The sequence below is a fragment of the Chinchilla lanigera genome, unplaced genomic scaffold (genome assembly GCF_000276665.1).
Source record: "Chinchilla lanigera isolate Chin_1 unplaced genomic scaffold, ChiLan1.0 scaffold00056, whole genome shotgun sequence".
NCBI classification, from domain to species: domain Eukaryota; kingdom Metazoa; phylum Chordata; class Mammalia; order Rodentia; family Chinchillidae; genus Chinchilla; species Chinchilla lanigera.
The window spans coordinates 2,473,242-2,493,094 of record NW_004955457.1 but is presented as its reverse complement, the minus strand read 5'-3'; the positions used below and the strand labels follow the sequence as shown (position 1 = coordinate 2,493,094).

The window sequence follows — 19,853 nt, the reverse complement described above, 5'->3', positions numbered from 1 at the left end:
TATGATTCTGGGACACTCACTCCTCCTCATTATTATTATTATTATTATTATTATTATTAATTATTTTCTCCAGGCACCACCGCTCTTTTCTAGGAGTTTACCTTGGGAAAGATTGGGGCTCCAAAAACAACTACAATTTGGGTATGTTAGAACCAAAGAAAGACAATGTAGGGAATAAAAAGAAATGAGAAAGAAATGCTAGGGTCCAAGAGAAAGAAAACCAAGCTGCTAGAGTAAAAAGATGTAACCCAAGCGCACTGGATTGGCGTCTAGCCCACTCCACAAACTGCGTCCTGAGCTCCCCAGGTAACTAGGCAACGATGTTGCCTTGGTAACCAGGACAGCAGGGAGGGCGCAGAGAAGCCCCGAAGTGTCCAGGTCAGAGGGCGGGGCGCGGGTGTGGTGGGATCTCGCGAGAACTGCGTGGGGCTGTCGGGATGCGTCCGGGACGCCGTTGCCCGCAGAGATAGCAGTGGGCCGGCCAGGGGCGGGCCTCGGAGCGGCGCAAATGGCTGCTCCGCAGCAACCGGCCACCTCTTCTTTGAGGCTCTTGGAAGAAGCTTTGGGCATGGGGTTGACCTCCTCTGGGGACTCGGCAGACGCGGAGGCCGCGGAGGGCGCCTACTACCTGGAGCGTATCCTTCCGTGTGGCGTGGCCTGCAGGGCCCGGCGGCTGGGACGGGGTGCGCCCGTAGCGAGCGCGTCCTCTTGGGGGCGCCCTTGGAGGCCGGGCCGCCGCGCAGCTCAAGCCCTGAGGGGCCGAGGCGGCTTCTTTGCCACCGCCTGCCCCAGCGTTGCCAGCCAGTGGATTTCTCCTTTTAGGAACTAGCTCGTTTCTCTTCGAAGAATCGGGAGACCTTCCAAGACCTAGCACTTAGTAACCACTCCAGACGTTGTCGCTTGGAGGATTGGTTTTTGTGTTAAAGCAGCCCAACCAACAGCGTCAAGCTTCCTTTCACGTAGTGGTTTTCCTACATCTTCAAATTTTCACACCTTTGCTTTAAATTCTACCGGGCGGCGCGTTAGGAGACTTTGCCATTGGGCTTTAATGAGCTGAAGCTCAGGCTTCCCCACCCGGGGTCGTGTAGGTGGCCCAGTTGTCCACCTCAGGTTCATCACCTTCCTGAGTAGTTTCACTATTAGTTGTTTCATAATGATAATAATAATAATTGCTTTTTGTTTTTCTGATGCAACTAAGTGATGACCTGGTGAATTGAGAAGTCTCTGATGACAGGACAGAAATGGTGTTGAGCAGTTATTAACGGAAGTACTAGAAAAATTCAACAATCGTGTGGATATTTCTTTGTAGAACCAGAGCATCCTTCCTCTAGGTATACAGTTTAACGATATTGGAGATGGAGAGGATTTGCGAGAAAAGTACACCTAACTCCTTTCTTGGTAGATAAGAGAGGTGGTTATCTATTTTGTTCCTAAAGATATCAAGCATACTCTACAATTTCCCCCACCTTTTGTTCTGTTTGTTTTTTTCAGACAGGGTGTCCTGTAGGTCAAGCTGGCTAGACCTTACTATGGAGCCCAGGCTGGCCTCGCACTCGCACTCTTGGAGATTCTCCGGCCTCAGCGTCGCAAGTGCTGGAATTACAGGCGTGCACCAACATGCCCTGCTACAATCCTCATTTTTGTCCCAGCTCAGGTTTATTATACATTCAGCTTTAGGAAGCCATAAACAGTGTAGTGGAAAGATCACAGAAAATGTGCAGTATTTTATTGAATGCAAAAACGATTCTTACAGGAGTATGTTTGAATAGCTTGAAATCATTTTAAATGAAATACATGGGTGGTTTAGTATCATAAATGAGGTTTTATACTCTTTTCATAGCTCTAACAGCTGTTTTTTCTAGTTATATTCCTTTTTAAATTGAAAAATGACTCATATTATTCTGCATTTATCTCCATCAAGTATAATGTTACCCAGTGTCCTTGCTAGTGAATGGTAACCAAGGATCTTATCAATTTTGTATGTATTAAAATTATTTCTATAAATAGTTTATTTGTTAACATAAGACTAGCACAATACAGTAACTTTTTGCAAATATCTTTGTGAAATAAATGTCATACCAATATAATGAAACTTTTAAGAATGAAAATCAGATGTCCTTAATTTGCAGGGAGGTCACAGAGTCACAGCAGCCAGTATTTAGTAATTTGCAAAGACTTCTGCAAATATTCACATTTGCAGACATAAACAATTCTGATTTTCCAGAATTTTATTATAGATTTTGTGAATTATGTAGCTCCTTTGTTTTTCTTCCATCTCTCCTTGGTTGACTGATTACTATTTTGGTTTCCAATTGAAACATAGTCAGGGAATAGAAAAGTTAAACATTTAAGCAGTCAACTTTGCTATACTCAGTGTTCAGGGAAGAAGTTTAGTCATGGGAGAGGCTTTACCTCTTAGTTAAAATGAAGTTTGAGGATTACTTGTGAATGCCAATTACCCATATATCCCTGGGCTCTTTTCACATGTGTAATTAAGAGTTGATTGTATAATGTTATTTGACATTGTTTCTTAAGGCAATTATGATAGTTGCCGAAGTGAGACTTTCTAGGGTTTAAAGTCTTTAGCTCTCAGGTAATTTAATTGAGTTTCTTCCCTGGATAAATAAAAGTTATGCACAAATGAATCAGAAGTCTGATGTCCTCTACTTTGTACATGTACTTAATCACTTTTAATCTGCATTTGGCCCTTACTTACGACTGAGCAGATACTCCTAGTGCACTAGACAGTGGTTTATTGATATTGTAGAAAATTTTGAAAGAGGATGACTTGAATATTTCAGGAAACCCATTACCCTTTTCCTGTGTTCATTCAAACCTAAAGAACATGAATGGACTGCATACCTAGATAGAATCTAACATGGTGTGGGTGGGAATGTCTTCATTAGCAAAGACTTCACTTTCTTCATAACAGATTAGAGAATGTGTTCAAGGGGAGAATTCTTACTTTGGTGACATTGCAACATCCCTCCTTGTAACCTCCTAGTTGTAACAGAGGCATTTATTTCTCTTCTGAGGAACTTCGCAGTATCATTGCTTTTGTATCTTAAACTTCTACAACATCAGATGCAAATGTACATGACACAGTACCTATCTTACCACCAGAATTTTAAGAAATCTAGTAATGGAGTATATGAATCCTCTGTAAAGCTCTTCACTGGGAAAATACTTTCAGCATTGAGAAATTTAAGGCTAGATTTTGACTTTGAGATATGTGGAAGGCCAATTACATATCTTCAGAACTTGGTTGATTATGTTTTGTGAATGAATCCTCTTTAAGAAATCAATATAACTTGGGCTAGATTTTCAACTGTAGTAATGGTTAGGGGCTGCCCCTGGCTGGCGACTTGTGGGAGTGTCCATTTCCAGTTGGTAGCTGCAGGGCAGAAAGAATTTGCACTAAAAAAGCTAAAGGTTAATTGATTTTGTTGTTATTTGTTTAAGGAAGCATAATGGAATACGGAGCCCTGAAAGTATTGTTTTAATTACCTGTGTCCTTTTACTCTGAGTCTCTGCTTCTCTAATTAACCTTTGATGATTTCATCTTTCTACACATTCTAACACTAAGAATTTGGCTTCTTATACTGTGAATATAAATTTGTTGAATAAGTCTCCCCTGTCCCCAGCAGGAGTCTGTCATGATGTTACAAACTCTGGAGGCAGTCCCAAAGTCAACTGTTGCAATTTTGCAGATTTTCAACTGTAAAATTAAGGATTCTATACCCTGAAATAGGGGGCTAATGTGAGACTGATACCACATGTAAGATGCACGTTTGTCCTCAGAAGTGAAATCACCAGCCAGTCTTATACTGAAAATAATAACATCTGTAGATAACTTCAATTGAAATTGAACTTTTTCCGTTTTTGTTTTTTATTATTTTGTTATTTATTGTTTTTAATTTTTGGTAAAAATAAACATTGTTATAGTAAGTGAAGATAATTAGAAGGCTGGGAGATAATTGGAAAGCTGGATTTGTAGGTTTTTCTGTCTTACTCTTTTACATGAATGATTTCCTTGGATAGCCTGATTTTTTTGTTATAAAATGGTACATCTCTTAAATGTTTATACTATTAAATGGAAAGATATATGTAAAGTCCTTAATAATTATGTATTGAAATAGTGTATTTCTTGTTGTCACTGGAAAATTTACCTTGTCCTTGGGTGCTCAGATATTAAAATATATGCACCCTACACACATTAAAATAAAAAGGATAGATAATCTGAATGTAGAATGTAGACCAAGAGTCATGTTACTAAATCCAGAATGCTGAACACTATATGTATGAAAGTCAAAGGCTATTTCATGAGAAAAATTGCATTGTGTTGTTTTCTAGTGTAGGCAAACTTTAGTGTGCATATGAATCTCCCTCCCTTAGATCTTTAAATGAAGGTTTTAATGCAATTCTGCCTTGCTAACAAGACTGTAAGTACTCAGGGCTTCTGGTCTGAGGGTTGTAATCAGAGTAGCAAGCCTGCAGACAAACACCTTGACCTTTACCCTTCCCAATTTTAGGTAGAAGTATAATATGTAGAACTCCTATCTATGAATCTCCTGGCTTAGATGTTGGAAAAGACATACACTGTCACCTATGGTGAGACCTATGAGTCTTACACATGTTGGAAAGAAAGTTATTTTCCGGCTTTTGAGGTAGAAGAGATGTGATAGATAGCTAGGACAAGAATGACCGGTGCATTTCCATTCTTGGCAACTCTGTTAAATTACTAGTGACTTCCTGGTATGTGGTGTTAAAAAGAATTCTGAAGCCTCATGGAGTCAGTAGTGAAGACTACTGGAAGCAAACAGCGACAGGGAAAATGACAGTGAACATGCCAGTTATTTGCCATCTTCCATCTATATTCTTCAGTTAAATTGTTTATAGTGGCATTCCTAAAAAGGGAAGTTGACTTGATGTTTGCTATTTGTAGTACTTTTCCATGTTAGTAACTACAATATTGATGATAGAGACACCAGTCTAGGTTTTAGATTGCCTCTGTATGCATTGGCTCTGAAGTGATGGCAAGGATGACAGAGTGATTTTGTCTAAAATAGCTTTGAGAAGTCAAGTAAAATATATTTCAATCTGGTTCTTTATAAAGGTGGTGGTGCTGGCTATGATCACTGCCTGTAAATTCAGCAGCAGAAGACACTAGGGTGTGAAGAACTTTGTTGCTCAACTCTTAAGGTTGTTCACTAGTTTCTGGCCCTGGGTAATTTGCAGAACATTGTGAACGTCTCATACTAACTGTCAAGCTCTGCCCCAGTAGTCCAGCTGAAATGTTTCTCCTAGGCATCTGGTCTGCAATACCATGATGGGTTTAGAGTTCCCTGACAGTTGTGGTGTTACATTGTCTTATTTTCTGATAGGATTAGAAGTGTCAGAATCTGGTACAGAAACAACCAATAATTGCCAGCGAATGTTTTACACTTATGCAAGCTCACAAGTCTTCCTACATTTCTTCTGTAACAAATGGAGATGTATGGGGTGTTGTATGAGCCTTCGTCTGTGTCCAGCTTGTGCCTCTGGGATACAAAATTTTGTCTGGAATTAGGTGGTCGTGTGGGTTGTGGTTTTAGGGCAGGAAGGAAAGGGGAGCCACAAAAAGTACCCTGGGCAAAAGCAGACTAGAAAACTAGACACAGTCAAGGTCAAGCCTGCAGAAAGGCAGAAACCATAGCTGAGGGCAACAGACAATGTGGAAAATAAAAAAACGAATTTTGAAACTCTAGTTCAAATACTAGGCAGACAGAGGGAAGGGAGTTTTGTAAGGGCGTGAAGCCAGCTTGGCATTATAAAACTGATTTTGAACCAGAATGCTAGCTTATTTTTCCAGTGAGAATATAACTCTGCAACAACAATTTTGACTAACTTAATGGTATAGATGTTTCCTGAAGTGTAGGATTATCTAAGAGATTAAATCACAGAAAGGAGTAGAACCATAGTAAAGGGTTTTATTTACCAAGAACCAATTTTTGATGAATTGCTATTTTCTGCTCTGGCAAGATGCTGTCCAGAGATTTGCTTTCTAAACTTTTTCACATCGTTAAACAATTAGAACCTACTTTACTCTTTCAGGCTTCCCCAAAGGCCAAGGGGATTAATATCTGTACAATACAGGGTGTTTTCCTTATGAAGTCCCATGGCATAATTTCTCTGAGGTTTTGGAATCAGAAAATGTTTTGCATGAGACGCATCTGTTTTCATTGGGTGGATGCTGAGTTGGCATGTGATTATAGTCCTCTTTTTTCCTGACTGCTGGGAAACTTGGAGCCAAATTTGTGGATTATATTAAAAAAAGTATGGCTTGTGCTGCATCTTTATCTTTGCCTTAGTTCTGCAGTTTACCTTCTCTAAATCTAGAGCCATTTGTTTTGATATTTTGTATGATACACATATTTGTAAAGTGCCACAGAATCATATTTGGATTAGTTTGTCTACTTGTCTGTGTGTTGTTAGCTAGCGAGATGGATAAATGTGTACAAACATACATGCCGAATACATTTATTTCTTCAGTAACACTGCAACATCATATTTAAGATGAGTTGCTTCTGGGAAGAATTTTCTGTACAAATCATATTGTAGGTACATAAAAATATCAATGTAGGAGGATATCTTTTCTTATTTTGGGCATTTTGTTCTCTACTGGACCCTTTGTCTCATTAATCTCTTGACTTTGGTTAAGTTAATCTCTGGATTAATCTTTTAAGCTTTTTATAGTTTTCCTAAGTGGTCTTCAAATTAAGAAATGTGATTTGACTTAGCTGTTGATTATATACCCCTCGAGAGGTTGGAAAACAAGTAGGTAAGTTCATTACCTAGGACAGTGATGGTGAACCTTTTCGAGCTTTCAGTGATAACAGCCTGTTGTGGCCTGTGTGCTGTAAGTTGCCACCACTAACCTAGGATATTGATAAAAATTGCACATTTCTATTGTGTCATTATAGGGACAGTATGGTGTAGTAGAAAATTCATGTGTTTATACTGGAGAAACTTGTCTTTGCCATTCGTAGATGTGTGACCTAGGGCAAATCTCTTAATTTCGCTTCTTCATTTTTGGCTTAGAGATGACTATGTATATACTGTTTGATTTCACAGTTGTAAAAATAAATAGGGTTATTATCCATGAGAATGTACTTCCATACTTCATTACATGTTAGTTGATTTTCCTTATAATCTTTGTTGATTTGGGGGGGAACAATATATGATGCATAATTAAAGGCTGTTGCCCAAAATACTTACTGGATAGGAACCAAAGGTGTTTTATATTTCAAGTATTTTAAGGACAGATCACATCTCTATATTGCTATATTTAGTAAACTCTGCTGTGGCATCTCTACCTCATAGAAACTCATTGATGCCTGGCTTATTTACAACTTTATCTAGGTTATTTTGGAGTATTTACTTGATTTTGAAGTTCATTGAAGGATGGGCATTGCTTTTCTGGAGACTTAAGGATAATGGACTGCTATCAAAATCGCCCTGTAGTAGCTGTCTCTGAGAAGGGGCATACTTGTCCATAAAAAAGAGGCTTATTTCCTATGGCTCAACTTGAGGAAATTTTATCTTATTAAGGAAAAATATATTAGAAAAATATAAATCTAGAACTGGAAGAGAATTTAGAATGACTTTTTTATTTATCTGTTCATCTTAACCTTAACCTATGGGAGAAGTAGAGCATAGGAGACTTACGAGATTTCTCTATAGATACTTGTCCCTTTCCAGAGTCAGGAAAACAGTAGTAGCAAGTAGTTGTATAGCAGTTCCTGTAAGCCAGATATCATTTTAAATGCTTTACATATATTACTTCTTTTAAATCTCTTGAAGTTCTATAAGGTAGTATGGTAGCTAGCCATCCTCCTAGCAGCATTCATACTCTTGTATAGTATTTACCTGCTGAGTAAGGTTGACCTGTTTAACTGTTAGGATATCGAAGAAATGATTTCTAAAGCTTGATTATAGAAGACATTCTGGCTTCCACCCTTGGAATACTATGAAGATAGCTAGCTAATGTATCTTGAACTTGCTTCAGGCAGCTTTCAGAGAGACCTTCAAGCACAAGGGAAAAAAAATTGAGGCCTTCGGCCAACAGGTAGTCTAATTTCAGTGAGCTGTTTTGGAAGTGGATCCTGCTGCTTTAGCCCAGTCTTCAGATGACTGGCACCCTGGTGTCATCTTGACTGTGACTTAATAGAGAGACCCCAACTCAAAATCTTCCAGTAAGTGACTAATGAATTCTTGACTCACAGAAACTATGAGGTAGAAATGGTGATTGTTTCCTTCAGCTCTTTTGAGATTACTTGATAAATAAATATTTATATTTTCAGGGTTCACAGTGTGACTTTTTTTTTTTTTTTTTTTTTTGGTTTTTCTCCGGTACCGGGAACTGAACTCATGACCTTGCGCTTGCCAGGCAGGCACTTTGCCACTGAGCTAAATCCCCAGCCCCACAGTGTGATATTTTGAAACACATATCTAGTTCATTGTAAAGTTATTGCCACAAGCAAGCTAATTAATGTACTATGTCATATTGTTATCTTTGTTTTTGGTGGTGAGAATACTTAAGATCTACTTTCTTTGCAGATCTCAAATATGCAACATATTATTACATTGTCTCCAGAATTTATTGCTCTTATACCTGAAAATTTGTTCTTCTGACCAGCATTTCTCAATTTCCTCCAACCCCTAACTCCTAGTAGCTGATTTATTTGTGTGAGTTGGACTTCATTTAGATTCCACATATAAGGGGGATCATGCAGTGTTTATTTTCTGTGTCTAATTTATTTCCCTGAGCACAATGTCCTCCAGGTTCATCTACACTGTGGCAAATGGAAGTATTTGCTTATTCTTTCAACCCTGAAGTTTTGGGTTGTTGGTTTTCTAGCAGTAATAACACGTGCAGATTTTGATCCCTGGTGTGGGGTGCTAACAGAAGAAATGTTTTAAAGTTATCAGAGTGGCTTTGAAATTGTTAATTGGTGAGATGTTGGAAGTATTGTAAGTTATGTGTTAATGAAAGATTAAATACCTTGAACAGATTGCTACTAGAAGCTTAATGTGTCTAGGGAAGTTGCTGGCAAGGGATTGCAGGAGAATGAAGCAAATGCTATTGGAAACATCTGCATCAGTAGGTAACTAACACAAGTAGGTACTTCACTACTTGTAGTACTTAAATTTGGATGAATGAAATTCAGAGGACAGACTGGAAGTGTGTAACTTTTTTTGTGTGGTTGTTGCTTGATCTTTTATGCAGTTACTTTTAAGCCTAATTATATTTCACCTTATTATGGGGAGACACATTTAAACTTGACCATAAAATACTGAGATTTTTTTTTTGACAGACATCTGGTATCTGAGGATTTTTCATAACTGATCTAGCTTTAAGTTTCTCCCACAAGTGATAGGGATAAGGCAGAAAGTGAAGAGTGGTTACTTACAAGACAGCTGAATAACAAAAATAAATGTAGAGCTTGAGAATTATCTGTGAAGATAATTGGAAAACATTTCAAGTATTTATGTAACACAAAATCACAGACTGAATAAGGAGAGGCAGTATTACATGGTAAAGCCTGACCCTCTCGGATTGATCCCCAACTCTGTTTGGTCATAGCTAGCACCCTGTGCTTTTAATATTGATTTGTAAAATTTACATAATAATAATTCCAGCCTCATAAACAGGTTATGAGTCAAATGATTTAGTGAGATTTAAGTAAATTTTATTGATAAACATGTAAATATGTTTTTGACTTATATTTAAATATTTCATGCTTTTCGTTCATTCACAATAAACAGTAAAGTCATGGTATATTATGAGTAATATATGTAGGATGTGGAAAATTTAGTGTAGCTTTTACATAGTTTTAAAATTTGCTGTTTCTTCACATCTCTCTAAATTTATAGTAAGATATTTTGTATACTTTTATAAGCATTTTTAGAATTAAGTCAGAAATGATTACATAGTAGTCCAGTGGAAATAAATGTAGCTTTCATGGATCTGAGTTGTGTAAAAAAAATACTTATTAAAATATTTTATTTTATATCTTTATTTTTAGGATATATGGAGTAAAAAATCTTTTGGAAATTAAATTACATGTATTTATAAATTTCTTGGTGAGATACTTAGATCCAATGTTGTATTTTAAAGTTAAATACATTTTAATACAATATATTCTATATTTTTGAGATTAAAACTTGACAAAATATTCAGAGGTCACCATAACTGAAACATCTGAAGATGATTATGAATATGAAGAGGTAATTTGTTAATTTTAGACGTTTAATCTAAATTTATTGCAGTCATTCTTAGAAACTATTGGTTTTATTTTCTGAAACACGTAACCTTTTTATTTTTTCTTTCTCAACTCTAGCTTTTTAGCTAATATTAGGTATTATCACTTGGTTAAGAATGAGGTGGGAAGATTCTGTTTAAGTACTTGATTGGCCTTTTTGATTTTCCTGTTAATTTTTCTTCTGATTCAGCTTCTTTTCACTTGTTTTGTGGATCCAGACTTTAGGCTACCATCTCTGTTCAGGAAGCACTTCCCATCATCCTCTCTGCTCTTGTCAGGGATTCTCAGATTCCCACTACCTAGTTGGAGTTCAGGCCTCATGCTTCCTTCCAGCTTAACTGTACTGCTATAAAATATAGTTCTTATGTCAAAGTTTATTTATTATCCCCAGGAAACCTATCATTACTCCTGAGACTTGGAGGATAAAGTCATTTTTCTGTGACAGAGCTGTGAATGACATTGTGTGAAAGCAGCCCTGGTAACTTGTGGCTTGAATAAGCAAGAGACAGGACAAACTGAGGCTTTTGATAAAATGGAGATAGTACTGTATGCACTAAATGAAGTTACAGATTGACTTAAATATAGAGGGTGAAAATAGTTAGCATATAAGAATGTGATAGGTGTTTGCTGTCGTTAATATAATTACACTACATTGTCCCTCAATATTAACACTTTGTGATTTTGCTTTGTACTAAACTGGAGATTTCCTGTTGTTATGAAAGATCAGTTATGGAGAAAATCACACATGGAGATTGGTCACATTTACATAGTGTAACATTTCTTCAGTGAAATTGTTAGACTGCATTTTCCCATATGGATAAAAGCAGTTGCCCATAAACTAATCTTGAATTACAGGGGCAGACATCGAAGGATAGTTAACAGTGAAGTAAGAATGCTCTCTGCCTGTTCTCTATTTTCCACAGATCTTTAGATTGATACAGTGTCTTATAGAAAGTGTATTTATTTTGGTGCTTTACTTTGTCATGAAATATTATTTCTGAAATGAAATACAGTAGTCTTCCCTTACTAGTGGTTGCAATTTCTATGGCTTTATAGTCATTTGTACTAAAAAATATTAAATGGAAAACACCAGAAATAAATAAATCCTAAGTTTTAATAGCTTTTATTACAATATAGTTATTAATTGTTCTATTTCATTTTATTGTTAATCTCTTATTGTATTTAGTTTTGAAATGAAACTTTATATGAGTGTATATAGAGGAAAAAATACAGTAGGTATAGAGTTTTGTACTCTCTGCAGATCTGACATCTACAGGATGTCTTAGAATATGTCCTCCACAGATAAGGGCAGACTAAAACTTTTTCTGTTCACTCTTCCTTCCTCTGTGATCCAGATACCAGATGATAATTTCAGCATTCCAGAAGGTGAAGAGGATCTGGCAAGAGCAGTCCAGATTGTTCAAGAACAGACTACAGATACTCAAATTTTGGTGAGAATTTTGAACACTATTGTAGGCTATAGTTTTGCAGTCATATTTTTTATGCAAAGTTTTGAAAATTATTTAAAGTTTAAATACTTTATTAAATTCAACACTATCACCTGCTATGAATTTTTCACTTCTGTTTGCTACCATTCACTTAAAGTCACTGATCATATTTATTGTTCTTTGGATTGCCAGTCTCCATATCATGGCAACTTTGGTGTCACTTTGCAACAAATGACATCTTCTCTCAGAACTCTCCCTGATTAGTCTCACTGCAGATTAAATTAAAAACCTCCAGTACTTATCCCAGAATTTGGTATCATATGCAACTATATAAGCAGTTTAATGAACATTTTATATCATTTATTCAATTGAAATATTCAGCTTTCAGGGGCCATTTAATATATTATGATGTTTTCTTGTCAGGCATATGAATTTATTTCATTGAGGATCATGGTGGGTCATACTTTTTGAGAATAATGCCAGTTAAAAGTACATGAGACTAATAACATTCTGTAATGATTTAGACCTAAAATGTTCCCCCAAAGTGTGTTGTGCTCAGAGGTGGGGCTTTGGGAACGTGATTGGATCATGAGGGCTCCAACTTGATCAGTGGATTAATCCCTTGATGAGTCATAGTTTGATGGCTCCACTGTGGTTGTGGCAGCACTAGATAGGGCAGAGTTGAAGGAAGGGGCGTAACTCTTGGGAACTACTTTTGGTGTCTGGTCCCTTACTCTCTGGTTCTTACTTGCTGTCCTGCCTCCCGGCTGCCATGAGGTGGCAGCTGTCTTCTGTGATGTTTCTGCCTTAGAGCCAGCTGAGTGTGCACTGAAAAGTCTGAAACCACAAGCCTGAATAAGACTTGCCTTTAAGTTGTCCTCAGGTATTTTGTCACTATGAGAGAAAGCCAGCACACTTCCAATGAAGTTGATCATAATTTAATCGCATTAGCAAAAATTCTTTTTAGAAGAACTTTACAGTCTTATGCCAACAGTAATTAAAAGAATAATTTTTATTCAGCTGCAGATTTTACTTCTTCAGTGCAAAATGCTTTGAGACTTCACTGTATATTGTCACCTATTTTAATGTTTCTATGCTTCTCATACTTTCATAGTCTAGAAATTCATTAACTCTTTTTCCAAATATCTATTTACTCAAACAATGTTGAAAAGCTGAAAAAGGAAAATATTATGAAACCAGAAATGATTACATTCTATTATAAATGGAAGGCCCTAGCTAAGAGTAAATTACATTTCCTAATGTATCCTATGGATAAGTTTTCCTACATAGACATAAAGTGAAGTCTATTATATAGACTTACTAGCCTGTTGGCTATCTCAGTGCAATAATTTATAGGAATAATTTTATTAAAACTTTTTTAGTATGTTTCCAGTGCATGATAAATATATTCATTATGGGTTATTGGTACATGTACATATTGTACCTTGATTTTTTAAAAAAAGTTACCTTTTTCTTGCCCTCTCTCCCATCTCCCCCATCAGCAGATCCCCTTCTTATCTCCACTAAGTCCATCTCCGTTTCCTGCTGTTTATCTTTTATTTTGCTCTTTGGGTTTCTCTTATAAGAGACACCATGCAATATTTAATTATCTTTGCTTGATTTATGTCAGATAGCATTATGAACTTAGGATACTTCCATTTTCCTACAAATCACTCAAATTTATTTTTCTTTATGGCAGAGCAATATATCCATTCATGTGTGATGGGCATCTACGTTGTTCCGAGGTTTAACTATAATGAGTTGTGCTGCTATAAATATGGGTATGCATATATCAGTGTAAGATGATGTTTCTAATGCTTTTGAGCAGATACCCAGAAGAGCTATACCAGTGTCAAATGGAATTGTGATTTCCACAGTGGTTGTACGAGTTTACATTCCTAGCAGTAATGCAGAAGGGTTCCATTTTTCTCAGTCTTGGAACTATTTGTTGTTTTGCATTCTAGATGATAGCCTTTCATTCTTAGAGTAAGGTGAAATCTTATGTTGTTTTGATTGGCATCGCTCTAATGGCCAAAGATACTGAATATATTTTGCATACCTCTTGGCTATTTGTACTACTTCTTTTAAGAAGTATCAATTCATTTCAATTGCCCATTTTTTTCATTGGGCCTTCTGTTCTCTGGGGTATAATATTTTGAATTCTTCAGGTATTCTAGATTTTAGTTCCTTGGCTGAGGAGTAGCTGGCAATTTTTTTTTTCCCCATTCTGGTAGGTTGTCTTTACAATCTGTTGTTTGATTCTTTTGTTATGTGGAATCTTCTTAATTTCATATAATCCTGTTTGTTGATTGTTTATAGTATTTCTTATGTAATTGGCTTCTGTTCAGAAAGTCCTTACCTATTCCTATGTTTTCAATAGTTTTTACCTGTTTTATCTTTCAGCAAAGTAAATCCTTGTGCTTTAACGTTTAATCTTTGATCTATTTTGATTTTAGTTTAGGGCCTGGTGAGAGATGTGGGTCTGGCTTCAGTCATGTGCATGTGGACAGTCAGTCTTCCCATCAGCATTTGTTAAAGAGGCTGTCTTTCCTCCAGTTTATATTTTGGTCCCTTTTGTCAAAGATCAGATGACTGAATGTGCTTGGTGTTGTTTCTGCATCCTTCCTTCTGTTCCATTGATCCACATGTCTGTTTTTATGCTATTTATATCAACTTAGCTTTGTAATATAATTTGAAATCTAGACTTGTGATGCCTACTGCTTTCCTCTTGTTGCTCAGGTTTGCTTTGGCAATTCTAGATGTTTTCTGGTTCTGTATGAAATTTAGAATTGTGTTTTTCTATTTCCGTGAAGAAAACTGTCAGTACTTTGACTCTTTGACTAGGATTGCATTAAATAGACATATTATTTTTGTTAATGTTGCTATTTTGATAGTAATGGTTCGGCCTATCTAAGAACAGGGGATTTTTGATTTTCTGATGTCCTCTTTCAACCCCTTTTTTTTCAGATTTTTAGAGTTTTCATTATAGAGATCTCTCACCTCCTTGGCTAGGTGAATTCCTTTTTTGAAGCTATTGTGAATGGGATTGTTTTCCTGATTTTTTTCTCTGTAGTGTCATTGTTAGTATACAGGAATACTATTGATTTTTTTGTATTGATTTTGTATCCTGCTACTTTGCTGAATTTGTGTATTCTGAGAGTCTTTTTATGGAGTTTTAAAAGTCTTCTATATAAAGAGTTATGTCATTTGTAAATAACAATAGTTTGATTTTTTTCCTTTCCTAGAGATATCTCTTTTATTTTTTCCTTTTGTCTGATTGCACTAGCTAAAATCTTGAGTACTATATTGAAAAGAAGTGGTAAGATTTGTTCCTGATTTCAGAAGAAATCCTTTCAATTTTGCATTCAGTATGAAATTGGCTGTGGATTTGTCATTAATGGCTTTTATCAGTTTCAAAAAAGGTCCTTATATTCCTATTTTTGTCGGTGTTTTTATTATAAATGGATGTTGAATTTTGTTAAAGGTTTTTCTACGTTTATTGAGATGATTATGTGATTTTTGTCCTTGCTTCTCTGTATATGATGTATTAGGTTTATTGATTTATCTATGTTAAACCTACCTTGCATCTCTGGGATGAAGCCAAATGTGGTCATCTTCTCTCTCTTTTAGACGGGGACAGAGTCTCGCTATGTAGTTTAGGCTATCCTGGATTCACTATGTTGCCCAGCCTTGAACTTACAGTGATCTTCCTGCCTGAGCGTTTGGCATGCTGGGATTACAGGTGTGCACCACTGTGGCTGGCTATGATGTATAATTTTTTAATGATTTGTTTCATTTAGTTTACAGTATCTCATTGAAAAATTTTGCATATATGTTCTTTAAGGAGATTTACCTATAGTTTTCTTTATTTGGTTAACCTTGCCCATTTTTGGTATCAGGATGATGCTAAGCCCCAGAAATGATTTTGGTAGTGTTCGTTCTTTTTCAGTTTCATGGAAGAGTCTTTGGAGTATTGGTATGAGATCATCCCTAAAGGTCTGGTAAAATTCTGTGGTGAATTTGTTAGGGATTTTCTTAGTTGGTAGGATTTTTATTGTTGTCTGTATTGCATTGCATGTTACTCATGGTTTTTATATTTTATTGTTCAGGTTTTGTAATTCATATGTCTACGTATTTCTCCATGTTCCCCAGTGTATTGGAATATAAGATATTGAAATAATTGCTTATAATGTTCTGGATTTTGTTGGTATTTGTTGTGATTTTATCTTTTTCATTTCTAATTGCATTATGTGTATTTCTTTTTTCTTTTGGTGAGTTTGGCTAAGAGTTTATCAGTATTGTTTATCCTTTCAAAGAACCAACTCTTGGAATCATTGGTTGTTGGTATTTATTTTTTTAGTCTCAATTTCATTGCTTTCCACTCTGATCTTTTTAATTTCTTTCCTTCTGTTAATTATAGGTTTGGACTGCTCTTTCTTTTCTAGGACTTGGAAATGCACCATTAAGTTATTTATTTGGCATCATTCTATTCTTTTACTGTGTGCATTCACTGCTATAAACTTTTCTCTTTGAACTTTCTTTGTGTCCCATAGGTTTTAGTATGTTGGCTTCAATCATCATTACATTCTAGGAACTTTTTAATTTCTTGTCTGATTTCCTTTGTGATGTATTGGGTATTCAGTAATGTATTTTTTAATCTCCATATGTTTGTGCAATTTCTGTGTTTTTTGGCTGTGGATTTCTAGTTTCATTATTCTATGACTTCATAGTATGTAGGTATTATTTTGATTCTTCTGTATTTATTTAAGCATGTTTTTTTGACCTAAGATATGGTCTGTTTGGCAAAAGTGCCATGTGCTGCTGAGATAAATGTGTATTCTGGTGTTACTGAATGAAAAACTCTGTAGATATCTGTTAAGTTCAGGTCACAGCCCTTGGTGACCCACCTTTTCCTACCAGACCCCACTTCCAAAAGCACACTCAGTGGCTGAACTCACCAGTACATGAACCCACCAGTGAGTATACTGCCAGCATAATTTAATCACCTTGAAGCCCTGCCTCTGGGCACACAAGGCTTGTGTGTGTGGTGGGGGGACAGTCTCAATCTAAACTAAACCTGGTTTTTTAGTTCTTTGGAGAAATAATGCTCTGTGGAAAGTTTGCAAAAATTACCCTTATGCTGTTAAAATTAAGTATGGATTCATTGTATTATAAGTATATCTGTTATACATTTTTAAATTTGATTTCTTATTTCTGTAGAATTTCACTCTTTAAAAAGCTTTCTCTCTTGAATTGTGACATGGGCTTTCTGTTTTAAAGAATATTTATTGCTTATAAAATTACTTTTATTATGACCTTTTATTACATCTTTTATAAACAAGAATTTATTTGAATGTCATGTATTCAGTACATGTATTTACTCTTAGCACATAAAGCTATTTACAACATTTCCTTTGAAATTATTTTAGTTTTATTTTTTAGAGTAATATACTTTGCATGGGTATAGTGTTAAACAAATAAATTCTCATTGGGTTGTGTAGACATTGTGAAAAAGTAGTAGGCACTCAGTATTTGGTTTAGGTGCAGTAGACACACACACACACACACACACACACACACACACACACACACACACCCCAAAAAGGTATGAAAATATTTTTTATTCATATAATGAAGTTTACTACTTACAGTATTTCTATCTAACTTTTGTAATAGACTCATGACTAGTTTTTACTTTTCGCAGTCTTTGTTTTAAAGACTTTTATGGTTAGTGGATGTTTATAATACAGAATAGTGATATTTGTTTTGGGGAATGGGTATGTGCACATAGCCTATCTTGATCATTTTGAATCCATTATCCTCCCCTCTTCTTCCCACATATTCTCCTGTTTTTCTTTCTACTTTTTAAGCATGTACCATCTGGTTTTGTATCATCTTTCCTTTATTGTATTCATTTACTTATTTGTATTTTATGGTTCTCAAATAGAAGATGCTGGGAATGTAGCTCAGTGGCACAGTGCTTTCCTGGAAACACAAGGTTCTGAGCTCTATTCCTGGTATCAAAAAAAAAAAAAAAAAAAAAAAAAAAAAAAGAAAAGAAAAAGCAAAGAAAAGAAAACAGGAGAAAAACATGAAATATTTGACTTTGTGTGTCTGGCTTATTTTACTTGACATGATGAACTTCAGTTACACACATTTTTTCTGTGAATGACATAATTTCATTCTTCTTTGTGGCTGCATAATGTTCTCTTGGGTGTGATACCACATAATCATTACCCATTTATCTGTTTGTGGCCATGTACTTTGTATGTACAGCTTAGCTGTTGTGAATTGTACTACTATAAACATGCATGTGTCACTAAAATATGTGGTCTTTAATTCTTTAGGGTTATACCCAAGAGTGGTATAGATGGGTCAAATAGTATTTCTATTTTCAGCTTTACGAATAATCTCTATACTGATTTCCACAGTGGTTGTACTAGTTTACATTCTCAACAACAATGTAAAAGGGCTGTGTTTTCCTTGCATCCTTGCCAGCATTTATTGTTTGTTTACATGGTTTTAAATTCTTGATGATAGCAATTCTGGTAGGGATGAGAAAGAATCTCAGTGTAATTTTGATTTGCATTCCCCTAATGACTAAAGATGTTGAACATTTTTCACATGCTTAATGGCTGTTCACACTTTTTTTTAAAATTTTTTGTTCTTTTTGAGAAAGGGTCTCACTGTGCAATTTAGGCTGGTCCTGAACTCATTTTGTAGTGCAGGCTGACCTCAAACTCACAACAATCCTCCTGCCTCAGCCTCCAGAGTGCTGGGATTACAGGCATGCACCACCATGCCCAGCTGTGTACTTCTTTATTGTTCATTCAGTTCATATGCACATTTTCAATTATATTGTTTTGTGGGGTTAAGTTTTTAATTTATTAATAGATAAATTAATATATCAATTATAATATATTGTATCAGTATACAATTATATATTATAAAGTATAATAAGTACAATATAGTAATATAACTGATGTTACATTAACATCATAGTTATATTAATGTATTATATAATATATAAATATTAGTGCTCTATTAGAAGTGTGGGTATATATAGTAGAGGTTAATCTTCTACCAGAGAAGTATCTAGCAGAGATTTTCCATTCTGTAGGACATCTTTTCACTCTTTTGTTTCCTTTGCTGTAGAGAAGCTTTTACTTGGATGTAATCCCCTTTGTTTGTTCTCGATCTTATTTTCTATGTTATGGGAGTCATAGTCAGGAAGTTTATGCCTATGTATTTAAGTGTTTCAACTATGTTATTGTCCAGCAGCTTCAAAATTTTTGGTTTTGAATTAAAAGTCTGTGATCTATACTGATTTATTTCTTGTACCAAGTGAGATATAAGGATCAGCTTTCAATGTTTTAGAAGTGATGTCCATTTTTCCCAGCAGCGTTTGTTAAGGAGGCTGTTTTCTTTCTAACTTATGTTTGGGGCCCTTGTGGAAAATGTCACATACTGTATTTCTCCCCAGAATAAGACCTAACCAGAAAATAAGCCCTAGCATGGTTTTTCAGGATGCTTGTATTACCCCCAAAGTAAGCCTCAGTTAAGCTAGTCAATCAGACAGATGCATTTAGCACATCCTTTACAACATATGATGGACATACTGAATTATAAAATAATAATATTAATATATAACTAAGTATAAATATTATTATTGATAATATTTAAAATAAATGAAAATATAAATTGCAGTTAAGTATTTATAAATATCCAGATAGGCCTCTTTGGACAAGAGGTAAATGCATTTGTAGACAGACTAACTTGGGACTTATCCCCAAATGACCAATCAGAGTGTAGACACACTACTTGAATAATGTGTGCCCTTGATAATGTATGGATGTGGTTGGGTCTAATATGAATCTTCATAATTCAGTGCATTGTGTGTTGTAATGGATGTACTTAATGCATGCGTGTGATATAAACATTTTCTGAATTTTGGTGCCTACAACCTTTCGTTGCTGTTGTATGGATCATCATTCTTAACTGTTGTCATTTTTGTTGCTACCCCTGTTTCATAAGTCTTCAATTAACACTTGATTAAACAGAAACTTATGAAGCTTAACCTCCAAGAGGTCATGACGTGACT

At 35.6% G+C, this 19,853-nt stretch overlaps 1 protein-coding gene across 8 annotated transcripts in view; it reads left to right on the top strand.

The window, feature by feature from the left end:
* The first annotated feature begins 408 nt into the window (after positions 1-408).
* The window catches only part of Spag16 (sperm associated antigen 16), a 948,741-nt gene continuing 929,296 nt past the window's right edge, over positions 409-19,853 (top strand). For 3 of the 8 annotated variants that reach the window (XM_005396922.2, XM_005396924.2, XM_005396923.2), the window contains exons 1-3: positions 409-635; positions 10,223-10,269; positions 11,660-11,755. In XM_005396922.2, coding sequence (XP_005396979.1) covers positions 509-635; positions 10,223-10,269; positions 11,660-11,755 — 270 coding nt within the window. In that variant the 5' untranslated portion in view covers positions 409-508. Of the gene's footprint in view, positions 636-10,222; positions 10,270-11,659; positions 11,756-19,853 lie in introns of those variants that run through there. The other 5 variants (XM_005396927.2, XM_013520778.1, XM_013520780.1 and 2 more) reach the window with 3 other exon arrangements.